Source organism: Electrona antarctica (assembly GCF_951216825.1).
Source record: "Electrona antarctica genome assembly, chromosome: 12".
Lineage (NCBI taxonomy): Eukaryota > Metazoa > Chordata > Actinopteri > Myctophiformes > Myctophidae > Electrona > Electrona antarctica.
Window position 1 is genome coordinate 1,077,988 of NC_136793.1, and position 24,185 is coordinate 1,102,172.

A 24,185-nucleotide genomic window follows, 5' to 3' on the forward strand; every position below is an offset into this window, starting at 1 on the left:
ACAGTGGCACAGTCGGTAGTGCTGTCGCCTCACAGCTAGAAGGTCCTGGGTTCGATTCCCACAGTCGGTAGTGCTGTCTCCTCACAGCTAGAAGGTCCTGGGTTCGATTCCCACAGTCGGTAGTGCTGTCTCCTCACAGCTAGAAGGTCCTGGGTTCGATTCCCACAGTCGGTAGTGCTGTCTCCTCACAGCTAGAAGGTCCTGGGTTCGATTCCCACAGTCGGTAGTGCCGTCTCCTCACAGCTAGAAGGTCCTGGGTTCGATTCCCACAGTCGGTAGTGCTGTCGCCTCACAGCTAGAAGGTCCTGGGTTCGATTCCCACAGTCGGTAGTGCTGTCGCCTCACAGCTAGAAGGTCCTGGGTTCGATTCCCACAGTCGGTAGTGCTGTCGCCTCACAGCTAGAAGGTCCTGGGTTCGATTCCCACAGTCGGTAGTGCTGTCTCCTCACAGCTAGAAGGTCCTGGGTTTGATTCCCACAGTCGGTAGTGCTGTCTCCTCACAGCTAGAAGGTCCTGGGTTCGATTCCCACAGTCGGTAGTGCTGTCTCCTCACAGCTAGAAGGTCCTGGGTTCGATTCCCCCTGGGGGGCGTGTTCTCTCCTCTGCGTCATCAGTGCCCATACCCGAGGCGGGGTTGGCAAAAGGGCCTTTCTGTGTGGAGTTTGCATGTTCTCCCCGTGGCCCCTAGGGTCGGTACCCTCACATGTTCTCCCCGTGTCCCCTAGGGTCGGTACCCTCACATGTTCTCCCCGTGTCCCCTAGGGTAGGTACCCTCACATGTTCTCCCCGTGTCCCCTAGGGTAGGTACCCTCACATGTTCTCCCCGTGTCCCCCAGGCCGGGTAGGTACCCTCACACAAACATGCAGTAATCCTGGTCTCTAAAACTACCTCCCCCTGGCCAGCCGGGGCGCCTGATGGAGGGGAAAGGAACTGCTCGGAATAACGTGTTCCTTCCAACGCACTATACGTCCGGCCCGGGGGAAACTCTCCCCTGTCACATGAAAAGAAGCAGCTTGGACTCCTCATGCATAGAAGGAAGCATGAGGCCATGCAGTCCGCTGCCCCGCCAGGTTGGCAGAGGAAGTGTAGCGCCCAGGATTACATTTGATAATTGACACTGGGTGGAAAAAATGGGTTGCATGGGCACCTTTATCCAACATCACTTTGGTACAGTTCGATGGAAAGAGCAACAACACACAGACTGTCACCAAGAAAATATTCTTGCTGAAAACATTTAAATCATTTGAATAGGAATTAAAACCCAAAGGGAATATAAATATATTTTTTAAATAGCCTCCACAGGATATAATAAAGTTTGCATAATTTTACACAATTAAAGTTTCCAAAACATGTAAAAAAAGAAAAAAAAAGGAAAAGAAGTTTAGGGATAAGGGGTTTAGAGGATAAGGGGTTTAGGGATAAGGGGTTTAGAGGTGACGGAAATGGAGCCCCCTGGTGTCCTGGAGGAACACACTGTATACCTGAATGAATGCTACTGTATGCGGTTGAGATCAAGGACTGTCTAAAGAGGACGAGACGCGAAGGCCACGTAGAGGTACGGGCGACGCCATGTTGCTCCATGGTGCTCCCTGGAAGGAAAGAAACATGCGCAGTTCAGACCAAGGAAGCTGAACGCGGAAGTGTTGGCTGCATATAGCCCATTGCGCATGTTTCTGTCCTTCCATGGAGCAACATGGCGTCGCCCGTACGGTCTTCGCGTCTCGTCCTCTTTAGACAGGCCTTGGTTGAGATCTGCCCGTTTGGTCACCTGAATTGTTTTCTGAAAGACTCGTGGAACAATTAGCTATTGCACTTTATATTACAATATACAGTACATATACATGTATAAATAATACTTAAAAAAACAACATAACGTAACATTAAAAAATAACAATTATTGCATTTTGCAAATTAGAATTGTTCCATTGTTTCTGTACAGATCTTTCTCGTTGATTCACACACATTTTTTTCTTCTTTTTCTTCTTCTTTTAAAATAGGGTTATCAGACCGTTAAAAAAAAGTGAATATGTTACACCATGTGGTCCAAGAGAGATGACAGAAGTGAGACTGTTTCATATTACTTTCTTCAATTGTGGCCTTTCCAGGTCTTGTATTAACCAAACAAGTCTCTGAAAAAATGAAATAAAAAAAATAAGCTTATTTATGTTCCATTAGTGCCATTAGCCCCCCCCCCCTCTCTCTCTGGGTGTAAAAGCACACTTGGGATTCCATGCGCGGCCAAAAGGCGCTCATGGCCGGCATCCCTCCCGGGTTTTTAGATGGAAATGAAGCTCCTTTCGCGGTGGGATTCCCGGAAGCGTTTGCCGCCATGGCATTCTGCCGCATGGGTGGAGCTTCATTTCCGTCCACCAGCTGTCTAAAAACCAGGAAGACACGCCGGCCATGAGCGGCTTTTGGCATCTTCGTGACCCTCAAGTGTGCCTGCGCTGTCTCTCTCTCTCTCTCTCTCTCTGGCGCCACCCCTCTGGTTTCTGCAGTCCAAGCATATCAAGCGGAGGTCGAGACCCCCCGGACACGTCCGTCCCCCAGAAAGAGACACGTCCGTCCCCCATGCAGTCGGTCAGTCCCTCCTCTCGAGGAGCGCTCCTTTCGCCCCGCCCGGCCCCCGGGGGTCACCTGGAGGCTATAAGAAGCACACGGGTCCCACCTCCAGGTGGTAGTGTGCGCCCGCCTCGGTGGTGGCGGGCAGGTTGTACACGTCCACTATGGGGAGTAAGTTGGGGTCCTGGGTCTGGAAGATGAAGTGGGTCTGATGCCAGCGGCCATCTTTGATCTGTTAAAAACGTTTAAGAGAATGTGTCACGATACACGTCCACACGACGACACCAGTGTGAAATGAGGGGTGAGGCTCTTAGCATATCGTACATCAGCATGACGTAAAATAGACAATATGCCTATTTTGCTCAGACACTATGATGTTAAATTGTCCATTCATTGTCAGTGGGAATTTAACACCTTGAGGGCCCAGGGTTATTTAATCCATTAAACCAGAGGTTATTTAATCCATTAAACCAGAGGTTATTTAATCCATTAAACCAGAGGTTATTAAATCCATTAAATCAGAGGTTATTTAATCCATTAAATCAGAGGTTATTAAATCCATTAAATCAGAGGTTATTTAATCCATTAAATCAGAGGTTATTAAATCCATTAAATCAGAGGTTATTTAATCCATTAAATCAGAGGTTATTTAATCCATTAAATCAGAGGTTATTAAATCCATTAAATCAGAGGTTATTTAATCCATTAAATCAGAGGTTATTTAATCCATTAAATCAGAGGTTATTAAATCCATTAAATCAGAGGTTATTTAATCCATTAAATCAGAGGTTATTTAATCCATTAAATCAGAGGTTATTAAATCCATTAAATCAGAGGTTATTAAATCCATTAAATCAGAGGTTATTTAATCCATTAAATCAGAGGTTATTTAATCCATTAAATCAGAGGTTATTAAATCCATTAAACCAGAGGTTATTTAATCCATTAAACCAGAGGTTATTTAATCCATTAAACCAGAGGTTATTAAATCCATTAAATCAGAGGTTATTTAATCCATTAAATCAGAGGTTATTAAATCCATTAAATCAGAGGTTATTTAATCCATTAAATCAGAGGTTATTTAATCCATTAAATCAGAGGTTATTTAATCCATTAAATCAGAGGTTATTAAATCCATTAAATCAGAGGTTATTTAATCCATTAAATCAGAGGTTATTTAATCCATTAAATCAGAGGTTATTTAATCCATTTAATCAGAACGCCCAGCGATTTATAGCAGCGGAGCACATTTACCGACAGACCGGATGCTATCCCGGATGTGGCTGAAGTAGCTAAATGTAGCCAAAACACTCTAGAGGTGATCGACAACAACGGGAGGTATGATTAATTCTACCGTGACTAGCGACGGGACCGCGGTGGGCCGTCTAAGACATAATCGATCGGTTTTGAGACCTCCGCCTGGGGCCCTTAAACTGTTAATAGGCTTCAATTGACGTACATCTAGGTCAATGGCGCCAAGTGGGTTTTAAAATTACCCCAAAAATGTATGAATGTGAAATATCCCATTCAATAATACGGCTTTACTATGAGACCCACGTCACGCTGTAACACCACCCGCCCACCACCAAAGGGCACAGCTGTATCACACACAAAAACACGCACGCACACGCAATAAAAAAGAAAACTTAAAAAAAAATATATATATTTTTTTTAAAAACTACAAAAAGGAAAACTTGAAAAAAAAGAAAAAAAAGAAAATTAACAAAAAAGAACATTTTTTTTTTTTTACTTAGACTGCCACAACAGCTGCGTTCGCTTCCCGTGTTCACACGTCTTACTAGTTAGTATAATGGTCATCATATATACCCACCCAGCAGTCATCGGTGGGTACGAGCGGCTCCAGAAGGTCTCCCGCCTGGACCATCTCCCCGCTCCAAGCCCTGAAGCTCAGCGCCTGGGTGGAGGGACGCAGGGACGCCCCCGCCGCCCACACCGGGGTGTTCAGGCAGTGCACGGTGATGTGCTGCACCGCCTCGGAGCTCAGGAGGTGGAGGAAGTTCATCTGGATGCGGCCCACTCCCATGTCCAACTATAGGGGGCAGCAAAGAGCCACAGTCACACTTCTGTTTGTCAGTATGTGAGGGTGCTTTTTTTCTTTTGTGTCTAACCCATTGAGGACGATTCTACAAATGCCTTCTAAATCCTGACGTTTCTATGTCAGCGGTGCTCAAACATTTTCATGTCAAGGACCCCCAAAAATGTATGTAATTGGCCGCCGACCCCCCATCTGAAAATATGTTGTTCCAGAAGCAAAGATATGAGTTCAAAACGTTCGCTCTGAAAGAATATATATTCAAAGATTTGCACCACATTTTCACAAGTTTTCAAAAATAGCAGACCTACAAGCTCGTAGATCTGCTTGTAGATCTGCTATTTTTCAACAGCTAAAGTACAACGTAACGCTTAAAACACCAAAAGGGGTTCCCGCCCCAAAATGGGATAAGGCAGTGGTTCTCAAACTTTTTCCAAGTCAAGTGGAAACCTATGGTTACTCACATAATCTGATTATGAGTGAGATACCAAAATAAATAAGTCCAAATGTCATTCTGACCCCTCCACTAAAAGGCCTCGTTGTCCTGAACCCTTATCTATCATTTATACATGTCCGCGGCGTAAACATCTTTAAATAAATACTTTCTGAAAAGTCTATGAGGAAAATGAACGGGGAATTATTTTCCGGGTCTCTCGAGGGGGCGGGACTGTGCCGCTCTATAGCAGGTGATCCTAACCTTGGAGACGCTGATGGGTTTCAGGCAGGTCTGTCCTCCGTTACTGAAGTTGCAGGTCACCTGGATGGTGTCAGCAGAGCAGCCCAGGTTCGGGTCGATCCAAAACGTGCCTTTCAAAGAGGTATTTGTACTTCACTTGAGTATTTCCAATTTCCAATACATTTACTTCTACTCCACTACATCTCAGAGACACCTTTTTTACTTTTAATCCACTACAATTATTTGAAAACTTTAGTTACTACTTGCTAGTTACCTTTAATTTTGACTACAAAACATGCATTAACCACTTCAACCTTAAATACATTTTGGCCATTTGAAAATAGCAGACCTGCAAAGCTCACAATGTGTCACAAAAGCTTGTAGAACGGCTATTTTCAAAAGATTTTGTACACATTTTGAACTTGTTGAACAGGGGACATTCTGCAAAATATGAGCACTTTTACTTTTAGTACTACATTCTGATGCCGACACTTTTTTAACCTACTACATTTTGAATACAGGACTTCTACGGTACTTGTAACGGAGTACGTCTACATTTGCAGTATCGATACTTTTTAACTTCAGTAAAAACCATCCGAGTACTTTTTCCTGCACCACTGACGGTCTGTTCACAGTCCTGGAGGTCCCGGCAGACGCGCGCCGGGTTGTCGCGGCTGCCAAGTGGCTTCTTGAGGCTCTGGACCAGCGTGCTGAGGTGCTGCAGGGTCTTGAAGATCTCCGCTCCCTGGTCCAACATGGGCATGTCCGTGTTCTGGTACTGAAGGACGCAAGAAGAGAGGCAATAATAATAATAATAATAACAATCTGGCATTTCACTGACTGGAATAATTGAGCGTTTTGTTTATTAACGTTAATTAACAGATTCTAGACGGGAACCCCTTTTGGTGTTTATAGCATTACGTTAGACTTTATAGCTATTGAAAAATAGCAGATCTACAAGCTCATAGCGTGGCACTCGGTGCCGCGCTATGAGCTTGTAGGTCTGCTATATGAGCTTGTAGGTCTGCTATTTTTGAAAAATTGTGACAATGTGCGCGCAGATCTTTGGATATATATTCTTTCAGAGCTAACCTTTTTAACTAAAATCTTTGCTTCTAGGGGGGTCCCTGGAACAACATATTTTCAGATGGGGGGGGTCGGCGGCCAAATGCAGATATTTTTTGGGGTCAAATGCAGATATTTTTTGGGGTCCTTGACATGAAAATGTTTTGAGAACCGACTGTTGGGAGAACCACTGACATAACATAGAAACATGGGTTTTTCCAGAAAACTGTCAGGATTTAGAAGGCATTATTTTGTAGAATCGTCCTCAGGTCTAAATGGGTTAAAGTTACAACAAACAAACAAACAAACAAACAAACAAACAAACAACAAATCTAAAACATATGTGCGGGGAAGACATGTGTGAGGAGTTTCTTCCACTGGCAGCTATCGTACAAGACATTTAGCCGTTTGTGAGATTAGCTCCAGACACACATGTGTCTGGAGCTCTTACTAGTAGACAGCTGTTGTGAAGTACACATAAATTAAGTGTCTGTTTTTTTTTTTTTTTTCTTTTTTTTTCCACTTGAGGATAAGCCCCATTGGGATGCTGCAGTAACCCGTTTTCGAGGAGGGGTCCGCAAATAAGGATCACAGGATCAGCAGTCGTAGCAAAGCATGATTAATATGACCGAGTCCTTTGCGGCGGCGGGCGGCGCCGACGCAGCTTCTCCTGGGACTCACCTCTGACCTCAGCGCCATGTGGGAGTCTACGATGACTTGGAAGGCAGCGCCGAGAGCCTCCTTTTTCTACCGCACGGAGAAAAAAACAAAGCAATTAGGCACGACGAGAGCTCGCTTTCCGTCTCGTTTGTTATGCTGCCTCTACCTACCCCCCCCCTGCACCCCCACCCCCCCCCCCCCGCACCCCCCCGAAGTCCCATAAACATGGACATAAATGGAAGCATACTTACTAATGAAGGCAGAGAGCTGGGAAGCCCCTAGAGAGAAATATAAGATGTGCATTAGAGGTCTTGTAGGATTTGGGTTTTTTTGTTTTGTTTACCAGAACGTGGTTTATTGAAATGTTTTGCAAAACGAGGAACTCACAGGTGGTCCGGGCGGTCCATGAGGACCAGGAGGCCCCTAAGAAAGAAAAAAAAGACAAAAAGATGATGACACAGTTGCGTTAAGAGTTAAGACTACAAAGCATGTGCTGTTTAACCAAGATCATTATTTAAGGAAAGGGAGTTTGTTCTTTTCCCTTCTCTCACTTGTCACGCTTTTGTACGGATCAAAAGGAGGGGGGGGGGGGGCATAGATGGCATAGTTAATATGCCATCGCAATCATTATAACCGCTTTAACCATAATTCTGTACTTATAGCAGATACAGAAGCTCATCTGCTATTTTATGTATATATGTACAGTATTTATTAAGTCTTGACAGTGTTTCTTTTTTTTGGGGGGCTTTTTCTGCCTTTATTCATAATATGAAAGTAGTCTGGGCCAGCCTAGGTACCCAGACGGTTGAGCTAACCGTCCAGCCTAGGTACCCAGACGGTTGAGCTAACCGTCCAGCCTAGGTACCCAGACGGTTGAGCTAACCGTCCAGCCTAGGTACCCAGACGGTTGAGCTAACCGTCCAGCCTAGGTACCCAGACGGTTGAGCTAACAGTCCAGCCTAGGTACCCAGACGGTTGAGCTAACCGTCCAGCCTAGGTACCCAGACGGTTGAGCTAACAGTCCAGCCTAGGTACCCAGACGGTTGAGCTAACCGTCCAGCCTAGGTACCCAGACGGTGTAGCTAACCGTCCAGCCTAGGTACTCAGACGGTTGAGCTAACCGTCCAGCCTAGGTACCCAGACGGTGGAGCTAACCGTCCAGCCTAGGTACCCAGACGGTGGAGCTAACCGTCCAGCCTAGGTACCCAGACGGTTGAGCTAACCGTCCAGCCTAGGTACCCAGACGGTTGAGCTAACCGTCCAGCCTAGGTACCCAGACGGTGGAGCTAACCGTCCAGCCTAGGTACCCAGACGGTGGAGCTAACCGTCCAGCCTAGGTACCCAGACGGTTGAGCTAACCGTCCAGCCTAGGTACCCAGACGGTGGAGCTAACCGTCCAGCCTAGGTACCCAGACGGTGGAGCTAACCGTCCAGCCTAGGTACCCAGACGGTTGAGCTAACCGTCCAGCCTAGGTACCCAGACGGTGGAGCTAACCGTCCAGCCTAGGTACCCAGACGGTGGAGCTAACCGTCCAGCCTAGGTACCCAGACGGTTGAGCTAACCGTCCAGCCTAGGTACCCAGACGGTGGAGCTAACCGTCCAGCCTAGGTACCCAGACGGTGGAGCTAACCGTCCAGCCTAGGTACCCAGACGGTTGAGCTAACCGTCCAGCCTAGGTACCCAGACGGTGGAGCTAACCGTCCAGCCTAGGTACCCAGACGGTTGAGCTAACCGTCCAGCCTAGGTACCCAGACGGTGGAGCTAACCGTCCAGCCTAGGTACCCAGACGGTGGAGCTAACCGTCCAGCCTAGGTACCCAGACGGTTGAGCTAACCGTCCAGCCTAGGTACCCAGACGGTTGAGCTAACCGTCTGGGCCAAGTCTTGACAGTCTTGACAGTGTTAGAAAAATGTTGAATAATTTTAACATCTTCTCTTCTTGGGGGGTCCCTGTCAGATGGGGGTCCCCAGATGGGGGTCCGCATGCAGCCAAATACGTATCCATTCCATTTGGAGGTTCATGGCACGAAAAAAAAGTTTTGAGAACTATACTGATTTATTTTAGACCCAATAAATAATTCTCGTATTTGGCAAAAAAATAAAATAACTCCTGCTTACCTTCGGTCCCTGCAGTCCCTGTTGGATAACGGAAGAGAAACGGAAAGCAATATTCAGAAGTGGACCATTGTGTTCCAGAACAATGGAATTCATGTGACAGCATTCTGCAGCAAATACACAGGATATGTTATGGGTACAGTGTGTACAGTATATTCCCCCTATTCCAAGGGATTATTAAATAGATCGTTCTCACACTGTACGTTCAGTTTCTATCGAGACCACAACGTCACGGCACACCTCTACTCACGGAGAAATGTTAAGCATTATGTTACGCTTTAGCTATTGAAAAATAGCAGACCTACAAGCTCACAAGCTTGTAGGTCTGCTAACAACTGACATAGAAACACAGCTTTTTCAGAAAACTGTCAGGATGTAGAAGACCTTTTTAGGATCTGATCTCAGGTCAAAATGGGTTAAGGCATGTTCGCCAACCTTAATCCGGTCGTTTTCCGCACATTGACATGTCGGAAAACAAGCGTACGGACCCCAAGTAAAAGTACTTAAGTAATAAATGTACTTGGTTACTGTTCCACCACTGACACTATAATGACCACTCGCCTGCTTAAGTAGCCTGCGCTCATTCACAGCGCTGCTATGCGTTGTTTCCACATTAGGAGATCCCTGTGACTTAACTGTGACCCTGTGAGATTGAGCTATGGGTGAATTACACCCGTGTTGCGCCTGAGGGTTCGCTGGAACTCTCAAAAGCTTAAAGGCGGCGAGCATCCATTCATCAACCTGGAATGAATTCCACCGCAGCAGCTAAGTGTCATTCATTGTGAGGACGACAACAAACGCTATGGTTGCACAATGAGAAATGAAGAAACGCTGTGGGGCGGCGGGGGGACGACAAAAAGAGAGTGTTTCTCTGCTCTGTCAATGCTGAGCACTCAGCATTCCACATGCAGCCAAAAGTATCTCACTTTCATCATCTCAACAATCATTTGTAACCACTTCCATCCATGTATATGTGGATCCTTGCGAGGGGGGGGGGGGGGGGGGGGTAATCAAAGGTGTCACGCACCGTGTCTCCCTGGGTCCCCTTGTCACCTTGGGGTCCCTGAAGAATAGAGAGGAGGAAAGGTGATCAATTCATGGCTGACAGACAGACAGACAGACAGACAGACAGACAGACAGTCCGGGGACGCCTAGGGGTCCTTGGGGGGGGGGCAGGGGGTCCCCCGCTAAAGGAGTCAATAGAGCATCACAATCATTCTAGTAACACCTATTTATATGTTGTCCGGCGGGAACCCCTTTTGGTGTTTTAAGCATTATGTTATACTTTAGCTATTGAAAAATAGCAGATACAGATGCCGCACTACAAGCTTGTAGATCTGCTATTTATTTTTTTTAATCTTGAAAATGTGGTGCAAATCTTTGAATATACCTTTATATTCTTTCAGAGCGAATGTTTTTTAAGTCAAATCTTTGCTTCTGGAGGGGTCCCTGGAACAACATATTTTCAGATGGAGCTCCGTGGCCAAATTCAGATAATTCTGGGGGTCTTTGACAGGCAAAAGGTTGAGAACCACTAATATAGAAACAGGAGTTTTTTTCAGAAAACTGTCAGGATTTAGAGGAGATTTGTAGACTCGTCCTCAGGTCAAAACGGGTTAAAAAAAAAAGCAGATCTACAAGTTTGCAAGAGCTTGTACATCTGTACAAGGCATGTGAGCATTGTTTTGTTCCCGGGGGGGTCCCTGGCACAAAACATGTTCAGATGGGGGTCCCTGGGGGTCCCTGGCACAAAACGTGTTCAGATGGGGGTCCCTGGGGGTCCCTGGCACAAAACGGCACAAAACGTGTTCAGATGGGGGGTCCCTGGGGGTCCCTGGCACAAAACGTGTTCAGATGGGGGTCCCTGGGGGTCCCTGGCACAAAACGTGTTCAGATGGGGGTCCCTGGCACCAAACGTGTTCAGATGGGGGTCCCTGGCACTGTTCAGATGGGGGTCCCTGGCACAACACGTGTTCAGATGGGGGTCCCTGGGGGTCCCTGGCACAAAACGTGTTCAGATGGGGGTCCCTGGCACAAAACGTGTTCAGATGGGGGTCCCTGGCACCAAACGTGTTCAGATGGGGGTCCCTGGCACTGTTCAGATGGGGGTCCCTGGCACAAAACGTGTTCAGATGGGGGTCCCTGGGGGTCCCTGGCACAAAACGTGTTCAGATGGGGGTCCCTGGGGGTCCCTGGCACAAAACGTGTTCAGATGGGGGTCCCTGGCACAAAACGTGTTCAGATGGGGGTCCCTGGGGGTCCCTGGCACAAAACGTGTTCAGATGGGGGTCCCTGGCACAAAACGTGTTCAGATGGGGGTCCCTGGCACAAAACGTTAGCCTGGCTAATAAGCCAGACTAATATCACACAACACTGTCGCGGTATATTAGTCTGGGCTGGCTCCATTTCATTTCCCGGGGGGCGGGTTCAAACATTTTGTCTTTGACGCAATTGGTCAGAGCTACTGTCAGTCAAAGGTCTCAAGCATTGAACGTCACTGTACCAAAGCCCGCCCATATTGCATACCGTGTCCCGATTGGCCCGACCTGTTCTCGGTTGTAGGAAAGAGGCGTGCTACTGAGCCTCGCCAGACCCTAATCCGCTGGCAGGCAATTTTTTTTTTGCCAACGGCTGATTCGGTCTGGTTTATTAACCAGGCTAACAAAACGTGTCCAGATGGGGGTCCCTGGCACGAAACGTGTTCAGATGGGGGTCCCTGGCACAAAATGTGTCCAGATGGGGGTCCCTGGCACGAAACGTGTTCAGATGGGGGTCCCTGGCACAAAATGTGTCCAGATGGGGGTCCCTGGCACGAAACGTGTCCAGATGGGGGTCCCTGGCAAAAAAATTGCTCAGATGGGGGTCCAGGGCACTCCGCGGGCAAATATAAATCAATGTGACACGGAAAAGATTGAGTGCTAGTGGCATAAAGGATGAGATAGGAGGATGCATACAGAGTGACCGCCTGGTCCCACGATGCCCAGCGGGCCCATGGCGCCCTCCATGCCCTGCAGAGGAAAACAACACATGTCAGATCAGAGGACCCGTTGGGAGCCTGTAGGTCGGCTATTGTCAAATTGCCGAAATGTATTATAGGACTGAAGAGGTTAAATGGGGGTCCGTAGACTAATGCATGTCAAAGTGGGGGGGTCCTTGAAATTAAACGGGTTGAGAATCACTGCTAGAGCCGAAAAACTTCTTATGGGGGTCCCTGGCATATCTTTTCAAATGGGGGTCCGCGGGCTAATTTGTGTCAATTTGGGGGTCCTTGACATGAAACATTTTGGGAACCCCTGGATTAAATAACACTGGGCGATCGGGGTGTTAATCAAGAGTCTGTATCTTATCTTACCCTCAAGCCTCGCGGTCCTTTGGGTCCCTGTATCCCTGCGGGACCAAAGTCCCCTAGAGGTCCCTGGAAAGACACACAACACAACAGCAACTCAACGGGAGTACAGAATAAATACAAAAGTTCAATTCAGCAAAATCAGTCTGTTGTCGATGCAAATGTCATTTCTGGCAGGCAAACTTGCACAGATGGATGAAATATAATTATGGCTGCTTCTTAATCATCGCCACACACTGACTTGGAACACCTAAACCACACAACAAGGCTCAACTGTTTGGAACACCTAAACCACACAACAAGGCTCAACTGTTTGGAACACCTAAACCACACAACGAGGCTCAACTGTTTGGAACACCTAAACCACACAACAAGGCTCAACTGTTTGGAACACCTAAACCACACAACAAGGCTCAACTGTTTGTTAGACATTGGCTTCATATTGTGCGTGGTCAATAAACTAATGAAGTCATCACAGAGCACGACTCAGTATGGTATCCAACAGCCTTCATAAAATGTCTTCCAGAAAACAATAAATATTTCCGGCCTTAGATCATTTCAGAGATTTGAATTCCACTAGAATGCATCGTCAATGGCATGATTTACCTGAACATCTGTTTTTGTTCTTCTAGAATACCTGCTGTATATTGTGGGTGTGGCGCTTTGAACTTTGTTAAAGCTTTTGATTCATACATTCCAATCTGTACGTTAGAGCAGGGGTGGACAACTTTTTTTGTGTGGCTTTCACCTTTATTTTATATATTTTATGGAGGGACAGACAGTAGGCTGACAGGAAATGGGGAGAGAGATGGGGGGGGGGGGGGGGGGGGGGGGAGACATGCAGTAAGGGCCGTCGGGATCGGGAGTCGAACCCGCAGCACACCGCCAGACTGGGTTACCACCAGCCAAGGTGCCTGGACCACTGAGCCATGGCCCAGGCCAGGGACAACTTTGACGATGGAGAGGGCCACTATATGTCCACACTCACTCCAGAGCGCCACATTGCATATTACCGTCATAGCAAAGATAGTCAATCTACACACTATTTTTGCTATATTTGAATTTACAAATTCCCCCAGGCTAGTTAGACATTTAGTCAGGGAATATTATCAGTATAATCTGTATAATCTGGGAATACATTTCTTAGCAAGAATTTTCTTCACCAATGTGTTTGTAAAGGTGTCTACTAACATATCCCACATTGGTTTATATTCAACCACCCTAGGGGACAGCTGCTGAAAGTTGGGGTACCATCAACAGCCAATATATGGCAAAATGTTCTAAATGTCATTATACTTTAGATAGCATGTGATGTGTCAAACTAGGTGGTTTTCATCATTCTGAATCCATTCCAAGCATTAGTTTTGCACAAAAACACTCCTTGGGCTAAAAACAGCCATAGACACCAGCCCAAATGTGCCCTAATGTGCCCAAATGTGCTGACCTCATCACATTTGTGATGACGGCTATGGCCTTTTTAAGCCCACGGAGTGTTTTTCGTGCAAAACTAATGCTTGGAATGTATTCAGAATCATGAAAACCCCCTAGTTTGTCCCCTAGTTTGGCCATAGCCACTTGCCCAAATATGCCCAAATGTGCTGACCTCATCACATTTGTGATGACGGCTATGCCATTTCTAGGCGAAGGAGTGTTTTGTGTGCAAAACTAATTCTTGCAATGGATTCAGCATCATGAAAACCCCCTAGTTTGACACGTCACATGCTACTTAAAGCATAATGAAATTTAGAACATTTTGTCTTATAATGGTTGACTGGTAGGCTACCCCAACTTTCAGCAGCTGTCAAACATTCCCCTAGGGTGGTTGAATATAAACCAATGTGGGATGTGTTAGTAGACACCTTTACAAACACATTGGTGACTATAGATATGTTAGTAGACACCTTTACAAACACATTGGTGACTATAGATATGTTAGTAGACACCTTTACACACACATTGGTGAAGAAAATTCTTGGTCCCAGATTGTATTAATATCCCCTGACTACATGTGGAAGACCTGGCTTCAAAATCCAGGGTAGGACATTACATTTACGGATTGCACATTTAAAGCCTATAATATATGTTATGTCATCATAACAAAGTAACATTGGGCTGAGGGAACATAGAAGGAAAATGGGGGAGGTTTTTAATATATTCAAGTGCATCTGTTTTCTTCATTAACTCATTGAATAATCATCAGTATCATCTCAGTATCAATCTATTAAACTGGCATATACGTATGAAACAATAAGAAAGGAACACAAACTCTCTCCAAGAACACCTCGATGCCCCCTTTTCAAAAATGCTGCTTCTTGAGAAACACTGGTCTATCTCTTACTCTTACTAATGATATTTGTTTTAGTGCATTCTAATGCTGGCGCTAACTATCAGTGGGTAGGAGATGGTACTGTACCAGTGGGTAGGAGATAGGTGGGTAGGAGATAGTACTGTACCAGTGGGTAGGAGATAGTACTGTACCAGTGGGTAGGAGATAGTACTGTACCAGTGGGTAGGAGATAGGTGGGTAGGAGATAGTACTGTACCAGTGGGTAGGAGATAGTACTGTACCAGTGGGTAGGAGATAGTACTGTACCAGTGGGTAGGAGATAGGTGGGTAGGAGATAGTACTGTACCAGTGGGTAGGAGATAGGTGGGTAGGAGATAGTACTGTACCAGTGGGTAGGAGATAGTACTGTACCAGTGGGTAGGAGATAGTACTGTACCAGTGGGTAGGAGATAGTACTGTACCAGTGGGTAGGAGATAGTACTGTACCAGTGGGTAGGAGATAGTACTGTACCAGTGGGTAGGAGATAGGTGGGTAGGAGATAGTACTGTACCAGTGGGTAGGAGATAGTACTGTACCAGTGGGTAGGAGATAGTACTGTACCAGTGGGTAGGAGATAGGTGGGTAGGAGATAGTACTGTACCAGTGGGTAGGAGATAGTACTGTACCAGTGGGTAGGAGATAGTACTGTACCAGTGGGTAGGAGATAGGTGGGTAGGAGATAGTACTGTACCAGTGGGTAGGAGATAGTACTGTACCAGTGGGTAGGAGATAGTACTGTACCAGTGGGTAGGAGATAGGTGGGTAGGAGATAGTACTGTACCAGTGGGTAGGAGATAGTACTGTACCAGTGGGTAGGAGATAGGTGGGTAGGAGATAGTACTGTACCAGTGGGTAGGAGATAGTACTGTACCAGTGGGTAGGAGATAGTACTGTACCAGTGGGTAGGAGATAGTACTGTACCAGTGGGTAGGAGATGGTACTGTATCAGTGGGTAGGAGATGGTACTGTACCAGTGGGTAGGAGATGGTACTGTACCAGTGGGTAGGAGATAGTACTGTACCAGTGGGTAGGAGATAGTACTGTACCAGTGGGTAGGAGATAGTACTGTACCAGTGGGTAGGAGATGGTACTGTACCAGTGGGTAGGAGATAGTACTGTACCAGTGGGTAGGAGATAGTACTGTACCAGTGGGTAGGAGATAGTACTGTACCAGTGGGTAGGAGATAGGTGGGTAGGAGATAGGTGGGTAGGAGATAGTACTGTACCAGTGGGTAGGAGATGGTACTGTACCAGTGGGTAGGAGATAGTACTGTACCAGTGGGTAGGAGATAGTACTGTACCAGTGGGTAGGAGATAGGTGGGTAGGAGATAGGTGGGTAGGAGATAGTACTGTACCAGTGGGTAGGAGATAGTACTGTACCAGTGGGTAGGAGATAGGTGGGTAGGAGATAGGTGGGTAGGAGATAGTACTGTACCAGTGGGTAGGAGATGGTACTGTACCAGTGGGTAGGAGATGGTACTGTACCAGTGGGTAGGAGATAGTACTGTACCAGTGGGTAGGAGATAGTACTGTACCAGTGGGTAGGAGATAGTACTGTACCAGTGGGTAGGAGATAGTACTGTACCAGTGGGTAGGAGATGGTACTGTACCAGTGGGTAGGAGATAGTACTGTACCAGTGGGTAGGAGATAGTACTGTACCAGTGGGTAGGAGATAGTACTGTACCAGTGGGTAGGAGATAGGTGGGTAGGAGATAGGTGGGTAGGAGATAGTACTGTACCAGTGGGTAGGAGATGGTACTGTACCAGTGGGTAGGAGATAGTACTGTACCAGTGGGTAGGAGATAGTACTGTACCAGTGGGTAGGAGATAGGTGGGTAGGAGATAGGTGGGTAGGAGATAGTACTGTACCAGTGGGTAGGAGATAGTACTGTACCAGTGGGTAGGAGATAGGTGGGTAGGAGATAGGTGGGTAGGAGATAGTACTGTACCAGTGGGTAGGAGATGGTACTGTACCAGTGGGTAGGAGATAGTACTGTACCAGTGGGTAGGAGATGGTACTGTACCAGTGGGTAGGAGATAGTACTGTACCAGTGGGTAGGAGATAGTACTGTACCAGTGGGTAGGAGATAGTACTGTACCAGTGGGTAGGAGATAGTACTGTACCAGTGGGTAGGAGATAGTACTGTACCAGTGGGTAGGAGATAGTACTGTACCAGTGGGTAGGAGATCGTACTGTACCAGTGGGTAGGAGATAGTACTGTACCAGTGGGTAGGAGATGGTACTGTACCAGTGGGTAGGAGATGGTACTGTACCAGTGGGTAGGAGATGGTACTGTACCAGTGGGTAGGAGATAGTACTGTACCAGTGGGTAGGAGATGGTACTGTACCAGTGGGTAGGAGATAGTACTGTACCAGTGGGTAGGAGATAGTACTGTACCAGTGGGTAGGAGATAGTACTGTACCAGTGGGTAGGAGATAGTACTGTACCAGTGGGTAGGAGATAGTACTGTACCAGTGGGTAGGAGATAGTACTGTACCAGTGGGTAGGATATGGTACTGTACCAGTGGGTAGGAGATAGTACTGTACCAGTGGGTAGGAGATAGTGCTGTATCAGTGGGTAGGAGATGGTACTGTACCAGTGGGTAGGAGATAGTACTGTATCAGTGGGTAGGAGATAGTACTGTACCAGTGGGTAGGAGATAGTACTGTACCAGTGGGTAGGAGATAGTACTGTACCAGTGGGTAGGAGATAGTACTGTACCAGTGGGTAGGAGATCGTACTGTACCAGTGGGTAGGAGATAGTACTGTACCAGTGGGTAGGAGATCGTACTGTACCAGTGGGTAGGAGATAGTACTGTACCAGTGGGTAGGAGATGGTACTGTACCAGTGGGTAGGAGATAGTACTGTACCAGTGGGTAGGAGATAGTACTGTACCAGTGGGTAGGAGATAGGTGGGTAGGAGATAGGTGGGTAGGAGATAGTACTGTACCAGTGGGTAGGAGATGGTACTGTACCAGTGGGTAGGAGATAGTACTGTACCAGTGGGTAGGAGATGGTACTGTACCAGTGGGTAGGAGATAGTACTGTACCAGTGGGTAGGAGATAGTACTGTACCAGTGGGTAGGAGATAGTACTGTACCAGTGGGTAGGAGATAGTACTGTACCAGTGGGTAGGAGATAGTACTGTACCAGTGGGTAGGAGATAGTACTGTACCAGTGGGTAGGAGATAGTACTGTACCAGTGGGTAGGAGATAGTACTGTACCAGTGGGTAGGAGATAGTACTGTACCAGTGGGTAGGAGATAGTACTGTACCAGTGGGTAGGAGATCGTACTGTACCAGTGGGTAGGAGATAGGTGGGTAGGAGATAGTACTGTATCAGTGGGTAGGAGATGGTACTGTACCAGTGGGTAGGATAGGTGGGTAGGAGATGGTACTGTACCAGTGGGTAGGAGATAGTACTGTACCAGTGGGTAGGATATAGTACTGTACCAGTGGGTAGGAGATAGTACTGTACCAGTGGGTAGGAGATAGTGCTGTATCAGTGGGTAGGAGATGGTACTGTACCAGTGGGTAGGAGATAGTACTGTACCAGTGGGTAGGAGATAGTACTGTACCAGTGGGTAGGAGATGGTACTGTACCAGTAGGTAGGAGATAGTACTGTACCAGTGGGTAGGAGATAGTACTGTACCAGTGGGTAGGAGATAGTACTGTACCAGTGGGTAGGAGATAGTACTGTACCAGTGGGTAGGAGATAGGTGGGTAGGAGATAGTACTGTACCAGTGGGTAGGAGATAGTACTGTATCAGTGGGTAGGAGATAGTACTGTACCAGTGGGTAGGAGATAGTACTGTACCAGTGGGTAGGAGATAGTACTGTACCAGTGGGTAGGAGATAGGTGGGTAGGAGATGGTACTGTACCAGTGGGTAGGAGATAGTACTGTACCAGTGGGTAGGAGATAGGTGGGTAGGAGATAGTACTGTACCAGTGGGTAGGATAGGTGGGTAGGAGATGGTACTGTACCAGTGGGTAGGAGATGGTACTGTACCAGTGGGTAGGAGATAGTACTGTATCAGTGGGTAGGAGATGGTACTGTACCAGTGGGTAGGAGATAGTACTGTACCAGTGGGTAGGAGATAGTACTGTACCAGTGGGTAGGAGATAGTACTGTACCAGTGGGTAGGAGATAGTACTGTACCAGTGGGTAGGAGATGGTACTGTACCAGTGGGTAGGAGATAGTACTGTACCAGTGGGTAGGAGATAGTACTGTACCAGTGGGTAGGAGATAGGTGGGTAGGAGATAGTACTGTATCAGTGGGTAGGAGATAGTACTGTACCAGTGGGTAGGAGATAGTACTGTACCAGTGGGTAGGAGATAGTACTGTACCAGTGGGTAGGAGATGGTACTGTACCAGTGGGTAGGAGATAGTACTGTACCAGTGGGTAGGAGATAGTACTGTACCAGTGGGTAGGAGATGGTACTGTACCAGTGGGTAGGAGATAGTACTGTACCAGTGGGTAGGAGATAGGTGGGTAGGAGATAGTACTGTACCAGTGGGTAGGAGATAGTACTGTACCAGTGGGTAGGAGATAGTACTGTACCAGTGGGTAGGAGATAGTACTGTACCAGTGGGTAGGAGATAGTACTGTACCAGTGGGTAGGAGATAGTACTGTACCAGTGGGTAGGAGATAGTACTGTACCAGTGGGTAGGAGATAGTACTGTACCAGTGGGTAGGAGATAGGTGGGTAGGAGATAGTACTGTACCAGTGGGTAGGAGATAGGTGGGTAGGAGATAGTACTGTACCAGTGGGTAGGAGATAGGTGGGTAGGAGATAGTACTGTATCAGTGGGTAGGAGATAGTACTGTACCAGTGGGTAGGAGATAGTACTGTACCAGTGGGTAGGAGATAGTACTGTACCAGTGGGTAGGAGATGGTACTGTACCAGTGGGTAGGAGATAGTACTGTACCAGTGGGTAGGAGATAGGTGGGTAGGAGATAGTACTGTACCAGTGGGTAGGAGATAGTACTGTACCAGTGGGTAGGAGATAGTACTGTACCAGTGGGTAGGAGATAGTACTGTACCAGTGGGTAGGAGATAGTACTGTACCAGTGGGTAGGAGATAGTACTGTACCAGTGGGTAGGAGATAGTACTGTACCAGTGGGTAGGAGATAGTACTGTACCAGTGGGTAGGAGATAGTACTGTACCAGTGGGTAGGAGATAGTACTGTACCAGTGGGTAGGAGATAGTACTGTACCAGTGGGTAGGAGATAGTACTGTACCAGTGGGTAGGAGATAGTACTGTACCAGTGGGTAGGAGATAGTACTGTACCAGTGGGTAGGAGATAGTACTGTACCAGTGGGTAGGAGATAGTACTGTACCAGTGGGTAGGAGATAGTACTGTACCAGTGGGTAGGAGATAGTACTGTACCAGTGGGTAGGAGATCGTACTGTACCAGTGGGTAGGAGATCGTACTGTACCAGTGGGTAGGAGATCGTACTGTACCAGTGGGTAGGAGATAGTACTGTACCAGTGGGTAGGAGATAGTACTGTACCAGTGGGTAGGAGATCGTACTGTACCAGTGGGTAGGAGATAGTACTGTACCAGTGGGTAGGAGATAGGTGGGTAGGAGATAGGTGGGTAGGAGATAGTACTGTACCAGTGGGTAGGAGATAGGTGGGTAGGAGATAGGTGGGTAGGAGATCGTACTGTACCAGTGGGTAGGAGATAGGTGGGTAGGAGATAGGTGGGTAGGAGATAGTACTGTACCAGTGGGTAGGAGATAGGTGGGTAGGAGATAGGTGGGTAGGAGATAGTACTGTACCAGTGGGTAGGAGATACGTGGGTAGGAGATAGTACTGTACCAGTGGGTAGGAGATAGGTGGGTAGGAGATAGTACTGTACCAGTGGGTAGGAGATAGTACTGTACCAGTGGGTAGGAGATAGTACTGTACCAGTGGGTAGGAGATAGGTGGGTAGGAGATAGGTGGGTAGGAGATAGTACTGTACCAGTGGGTAGGAGATAGTACTGTACCAGTGGGTAGGAGATAGTACTGTACCAGTGGGTAGGAGATAGTACTGTACCAGTGGGTAGGAGATAGGTGGGTAGGAGATAGGTGGGTAGGAGATAGTACTGTACCAGTGGGTAGGAGATAGGTGGGTAGGAGATAGGTGGGTAGGAGATAGTACTGTACCTTTGGCCCAAACATCCCAAGAAACCCTGGAAATCCTTGTCCCCCAGCGTCACCCTGGCAGACAAACACGGTAAAGGTATCGTGATCCTCCAGATCGCAGCAAAAGCAAATTAAGTACCAAATAATGCCTTTTTATTTGTACAAAATAATGTGTCATGGATTATGATTTGTGCATTTGAAGTATAGCACTTACTGGTTGCCCTTTGAGTCCCTGGTCCCCCTGAGCCCCCGGCAGGCCCATCATACCAACGTAGCCTCTCTTCCCTGAGGCTCCGGTTTGGCCTTGCGTTCCTCTCTCACCCTGGATGTACGTTAAAACAATAGCATGGGCCAGGTTAAGTTGAGTGGTGGAGTGTGGGAATCCATTTCTGTCAGACACGAGCTCAAATTTCTAACCAGAACTTCACGTCTCACCTTGGGTCCAAAGGAGCCCTGACTCCCGGGGAGTCCTGGCACGCCGGTGTCACCTCGCTGGCCAGGTTTGCCAGGCAAGCCGAATTCTCCGTCAGCTCCTTGCTCCCCCTGAACAGAGGCAGAGAGAGATCGGTGGACGGTGGTGGTTGGTTTGACCTTTGACCTGGGGAATAGCACCACTGCTACCACATTTACCTCAACTCCTCTGTGTCCGTCTCTGCCAGGTTGTCCGTCCATTCCATGTTGACCCTCAAGTCCTTCCCTGCCCACCGCCCCCTTTGGGCCAGGAGGACCCTCGGGACCCTTTCGAAAAAGGAACCAAGTATGTGAAAGCTTGCAGTGATTCAAGTATATCAGCGCAGCGGGGTACAGGCTTTATTTTAGACATACTATTGGTCCGACTGTCATTAGACCGACAACCTACATCATGGGTTCTCAACGTTTTTGGCCGGGGACCCCCGAAAATGCTTTGGCAACGTCTCACAAAAAGTTTTTGAAAATAATTTGGGGACCCCATAACATTATTTGGCGACCCCCCCCGGGGGGTCGCGACCCACCGGTTGAGAACCCCTGCATTCGACCGACAACCTACAGTACCTCAAACCCTAACCTGACCGCCAGCACGGAGCAGCGCATGTTCCACCGCACGTCTGACCGTGGTTTCTGCATGTCGGTCCGTCGGTGTGCCTAATCTGCGTGTGCGTCCCATACCAGCGTTTCCAAAACCTTTCTGGATCAGGGCCATTTGATCTTTAAAACGTTCATTGCCCAATAATGCCACCAAACTGAACACTTAACACGGCAGCCATTCGGCCGTGTTAAGTGTTAAGTGTTACGTTTTGTGTCCGGGTAGCTCAGAGCTCTCGCCTCTGAACCACACGGTCATGGATTGGATTGCAGGCACTGCCAACTCAGTTTATGAGTAGCACGGCTTGGGCGCGGTATGTTTATTTGAATGACTAATCAATCGATTATGTTCCAACTTGGATCAATGGAACCAACATAGTAATACTTGAAGTTCCTATTTATCGGTATCACAATAAAGACATTTTGTTCAAGGTTTTACAGAAGAAAATACGTTGACCTTTTTTTTTTTTTTTTTACACCATTTTATTCTGTTTCATTTAGTCTTTTTTTTTAATGATCAAAGTCATGCGTTGCACTGACCGGTGGTCCTCTGGTTCCCGTCGCGCCCCTCGACCCTGCTTCTCCTTTCCGTCCCTGGAGCAAAAACAGTTCGTAAACCCGACATGCTCACATCACAGTAAAACAGTTCATAACCAGACATGCTCACATCACAGTAAAACAGTTCATAACCTGACATGCTCACATCACAGTAAAACAGTTCATAACCAGACATGCTCACATCACAGTAAAACAGTTCATAACCAGACATGCTCATCACAGTAAAACAGTTCATAACCAGACATGCTCACATCACAGTAAAACAGTTCATAACCAGACATGCTCACATCACAGTAAAACAGTTCATAAACCTGACATGCTCACATCACAGTAAAACAGTTCATAACCCGACATGCTCACATCACAGTAAAACAGTTCATAACCCGACATGCTCACATCACAGTAAAACAGTTCATAACCCGACATGCTCACATCACAGTAAAACAGTTCATAACCCAACATGCTCACATCACAGTAAAACAGTTCATAACCAGACATGCTCACATCACAGTAAAACAGTTCATAAACCTGACATGCTCACATCACAGTAAAACAGTTCATAACCAGACATGCTCACATCACAGTAAAACAGTTCATAACCCGACATGCTCATCACAGTAAAACAGTTCATAACCCGACATGCTCACATCACAGTAAAACAGTTCATAACCTGACATGCTCACATCACAGTAAAACAGTTCATAACCTGACATGCTCACATCACAGTAAAACAGTTCATAACCTGACATGCTCACATCACAGTAAAACAGTTCATAACCTGACATGCTCACATCACAGTAAAACAGTTCATAACCCGACATGCTCACATCACAGTAAAACAGTTCATAACCAGACATGCTCACATCACAGTAGCGTCGAAACACGCATCATCAAAACATCCGTATGGCATGAAGTATAAAATGTACTATTATTTTTGCCCTTACTTGATCACCTCTGGATCCTTTGGGTCCTGCATGTGCCTTCGGTCCAGGATGTCCCTGAAATGATAGTCACCACTTGTTTATTTTGTATTGTTCTGACAGAAGCAGGTACACACTGTCAAATCAAATACTCTGAGTGTACAAATTAATAAATGAACAGTGGTGTTTTAAAGCAGGCAGCATACACCAAACTAAGTGTTTTACACTAAATGCAGCTGCGCTCTGATCTCTGAACAAGTCTGTCTAGTGTACACAACGCTGGAACAGTGATTTTACCACCATTTTAATATATTTTTATCCCACAAATTTTTCACCCCTGTGTCAATTATCTAATGTGATCCTGGGCTCTACACACCCTCCGCCAACCTGGGGAGAGCAACGGACTTGAACTCATGCTTCCTTCAGGCCTGAGTGTCCAAGTCGCTCCTTTACACCTGACAGGGGGGAGTTTCCCTGGTTGGACGTAGCGCGTGGAAGGAACGTTATTCCAACCAGTTCCTTTCCCCTCCATCAGGTGCCCCGGCTGGCCAGGGGGAGGCGGTTTAGAGACCAGAATTACTGCATGTTTTTTGTGAGGGTAGCTACCCTAGGGGACACGGGGAGAACATGCAAACTCCACACAGAAATTCCACATATTTGACTCCGATGTTCCACCATTTCTGGCGACT

The 24,185-nt window shown here is 47.0% G+C and overlaps 1 protein-coding gene across 1 annotated transcript in view; it reads right to left on the reverse strand.

Moving 5' to 3' along the window:
• Positions 1–1,749: 1,749 nt before the first annotated feature.
• Positions 1,750–24,185, reverse strand: part of LOC306933678 (uncharacterized protein) — a gene marked incomplete at its 5' end in the record, with an annotated part of 149,248 nt that continues 126,812 nt past the window's right edge. The window contains 17 exons of the mRNA XM_079515988.1: positions 1,750–2,795; positions 4,395–4,613; positions 5,314–5,423; positions 5,896–6,070; positions 7,039–7,104; positions 7,269–7,295; positions 7,405–7,440; positions 9,136–9,153; positions 10,160–10,195; positions 12,087–12,140; positions 12,485–12,547; positions 20,978–21,031; positions 21,171–21,278; positions 21,392–21,499; positions 21,587–21,694; positions 22,559–22,612; positions 23,521–23,574. Of these exons, the coding sequence (XP_079372114.1) occupies positions 2,646–2,795; positions 4,395–4,613; positions 5,314–5,423; positions 5,896–6,070; positions 7,039–7,104; positions 7,269–7,295; positions 7,405–7,440; positions 9,136–9,153; positions 10,160–10,195; positions 12,087–12,140; positions 12,485–12,547; positions 20,978–21,031; positions 21,171–21,278; positions 21,392–21,499; positions 21,587–21,694; positions 22,559–22,612; positions 23,521–23,574 (1,440 nt within the window). The 3' untranslated portion in view covers positions 1,750–2,645. The remainder of the gene's footprint in view (positions 2,796–4,394; positions 4,614–5,313; positions 5,424–5,895; positions 6,071–7,038; positions 7,105–7,268; positions 7,296–7,404; positions 7,441–9,135; positions 9,154–10,159; positions 10,196–12,086; positions 12,141–12,484; positions 12,548–20,977; positions 21,032–21,170; positions 21,279–21,391; positions 21,500–21,586; positions 21,695–22,558; positions 22,613–23,520; positions 23,575–24,185) is intronic.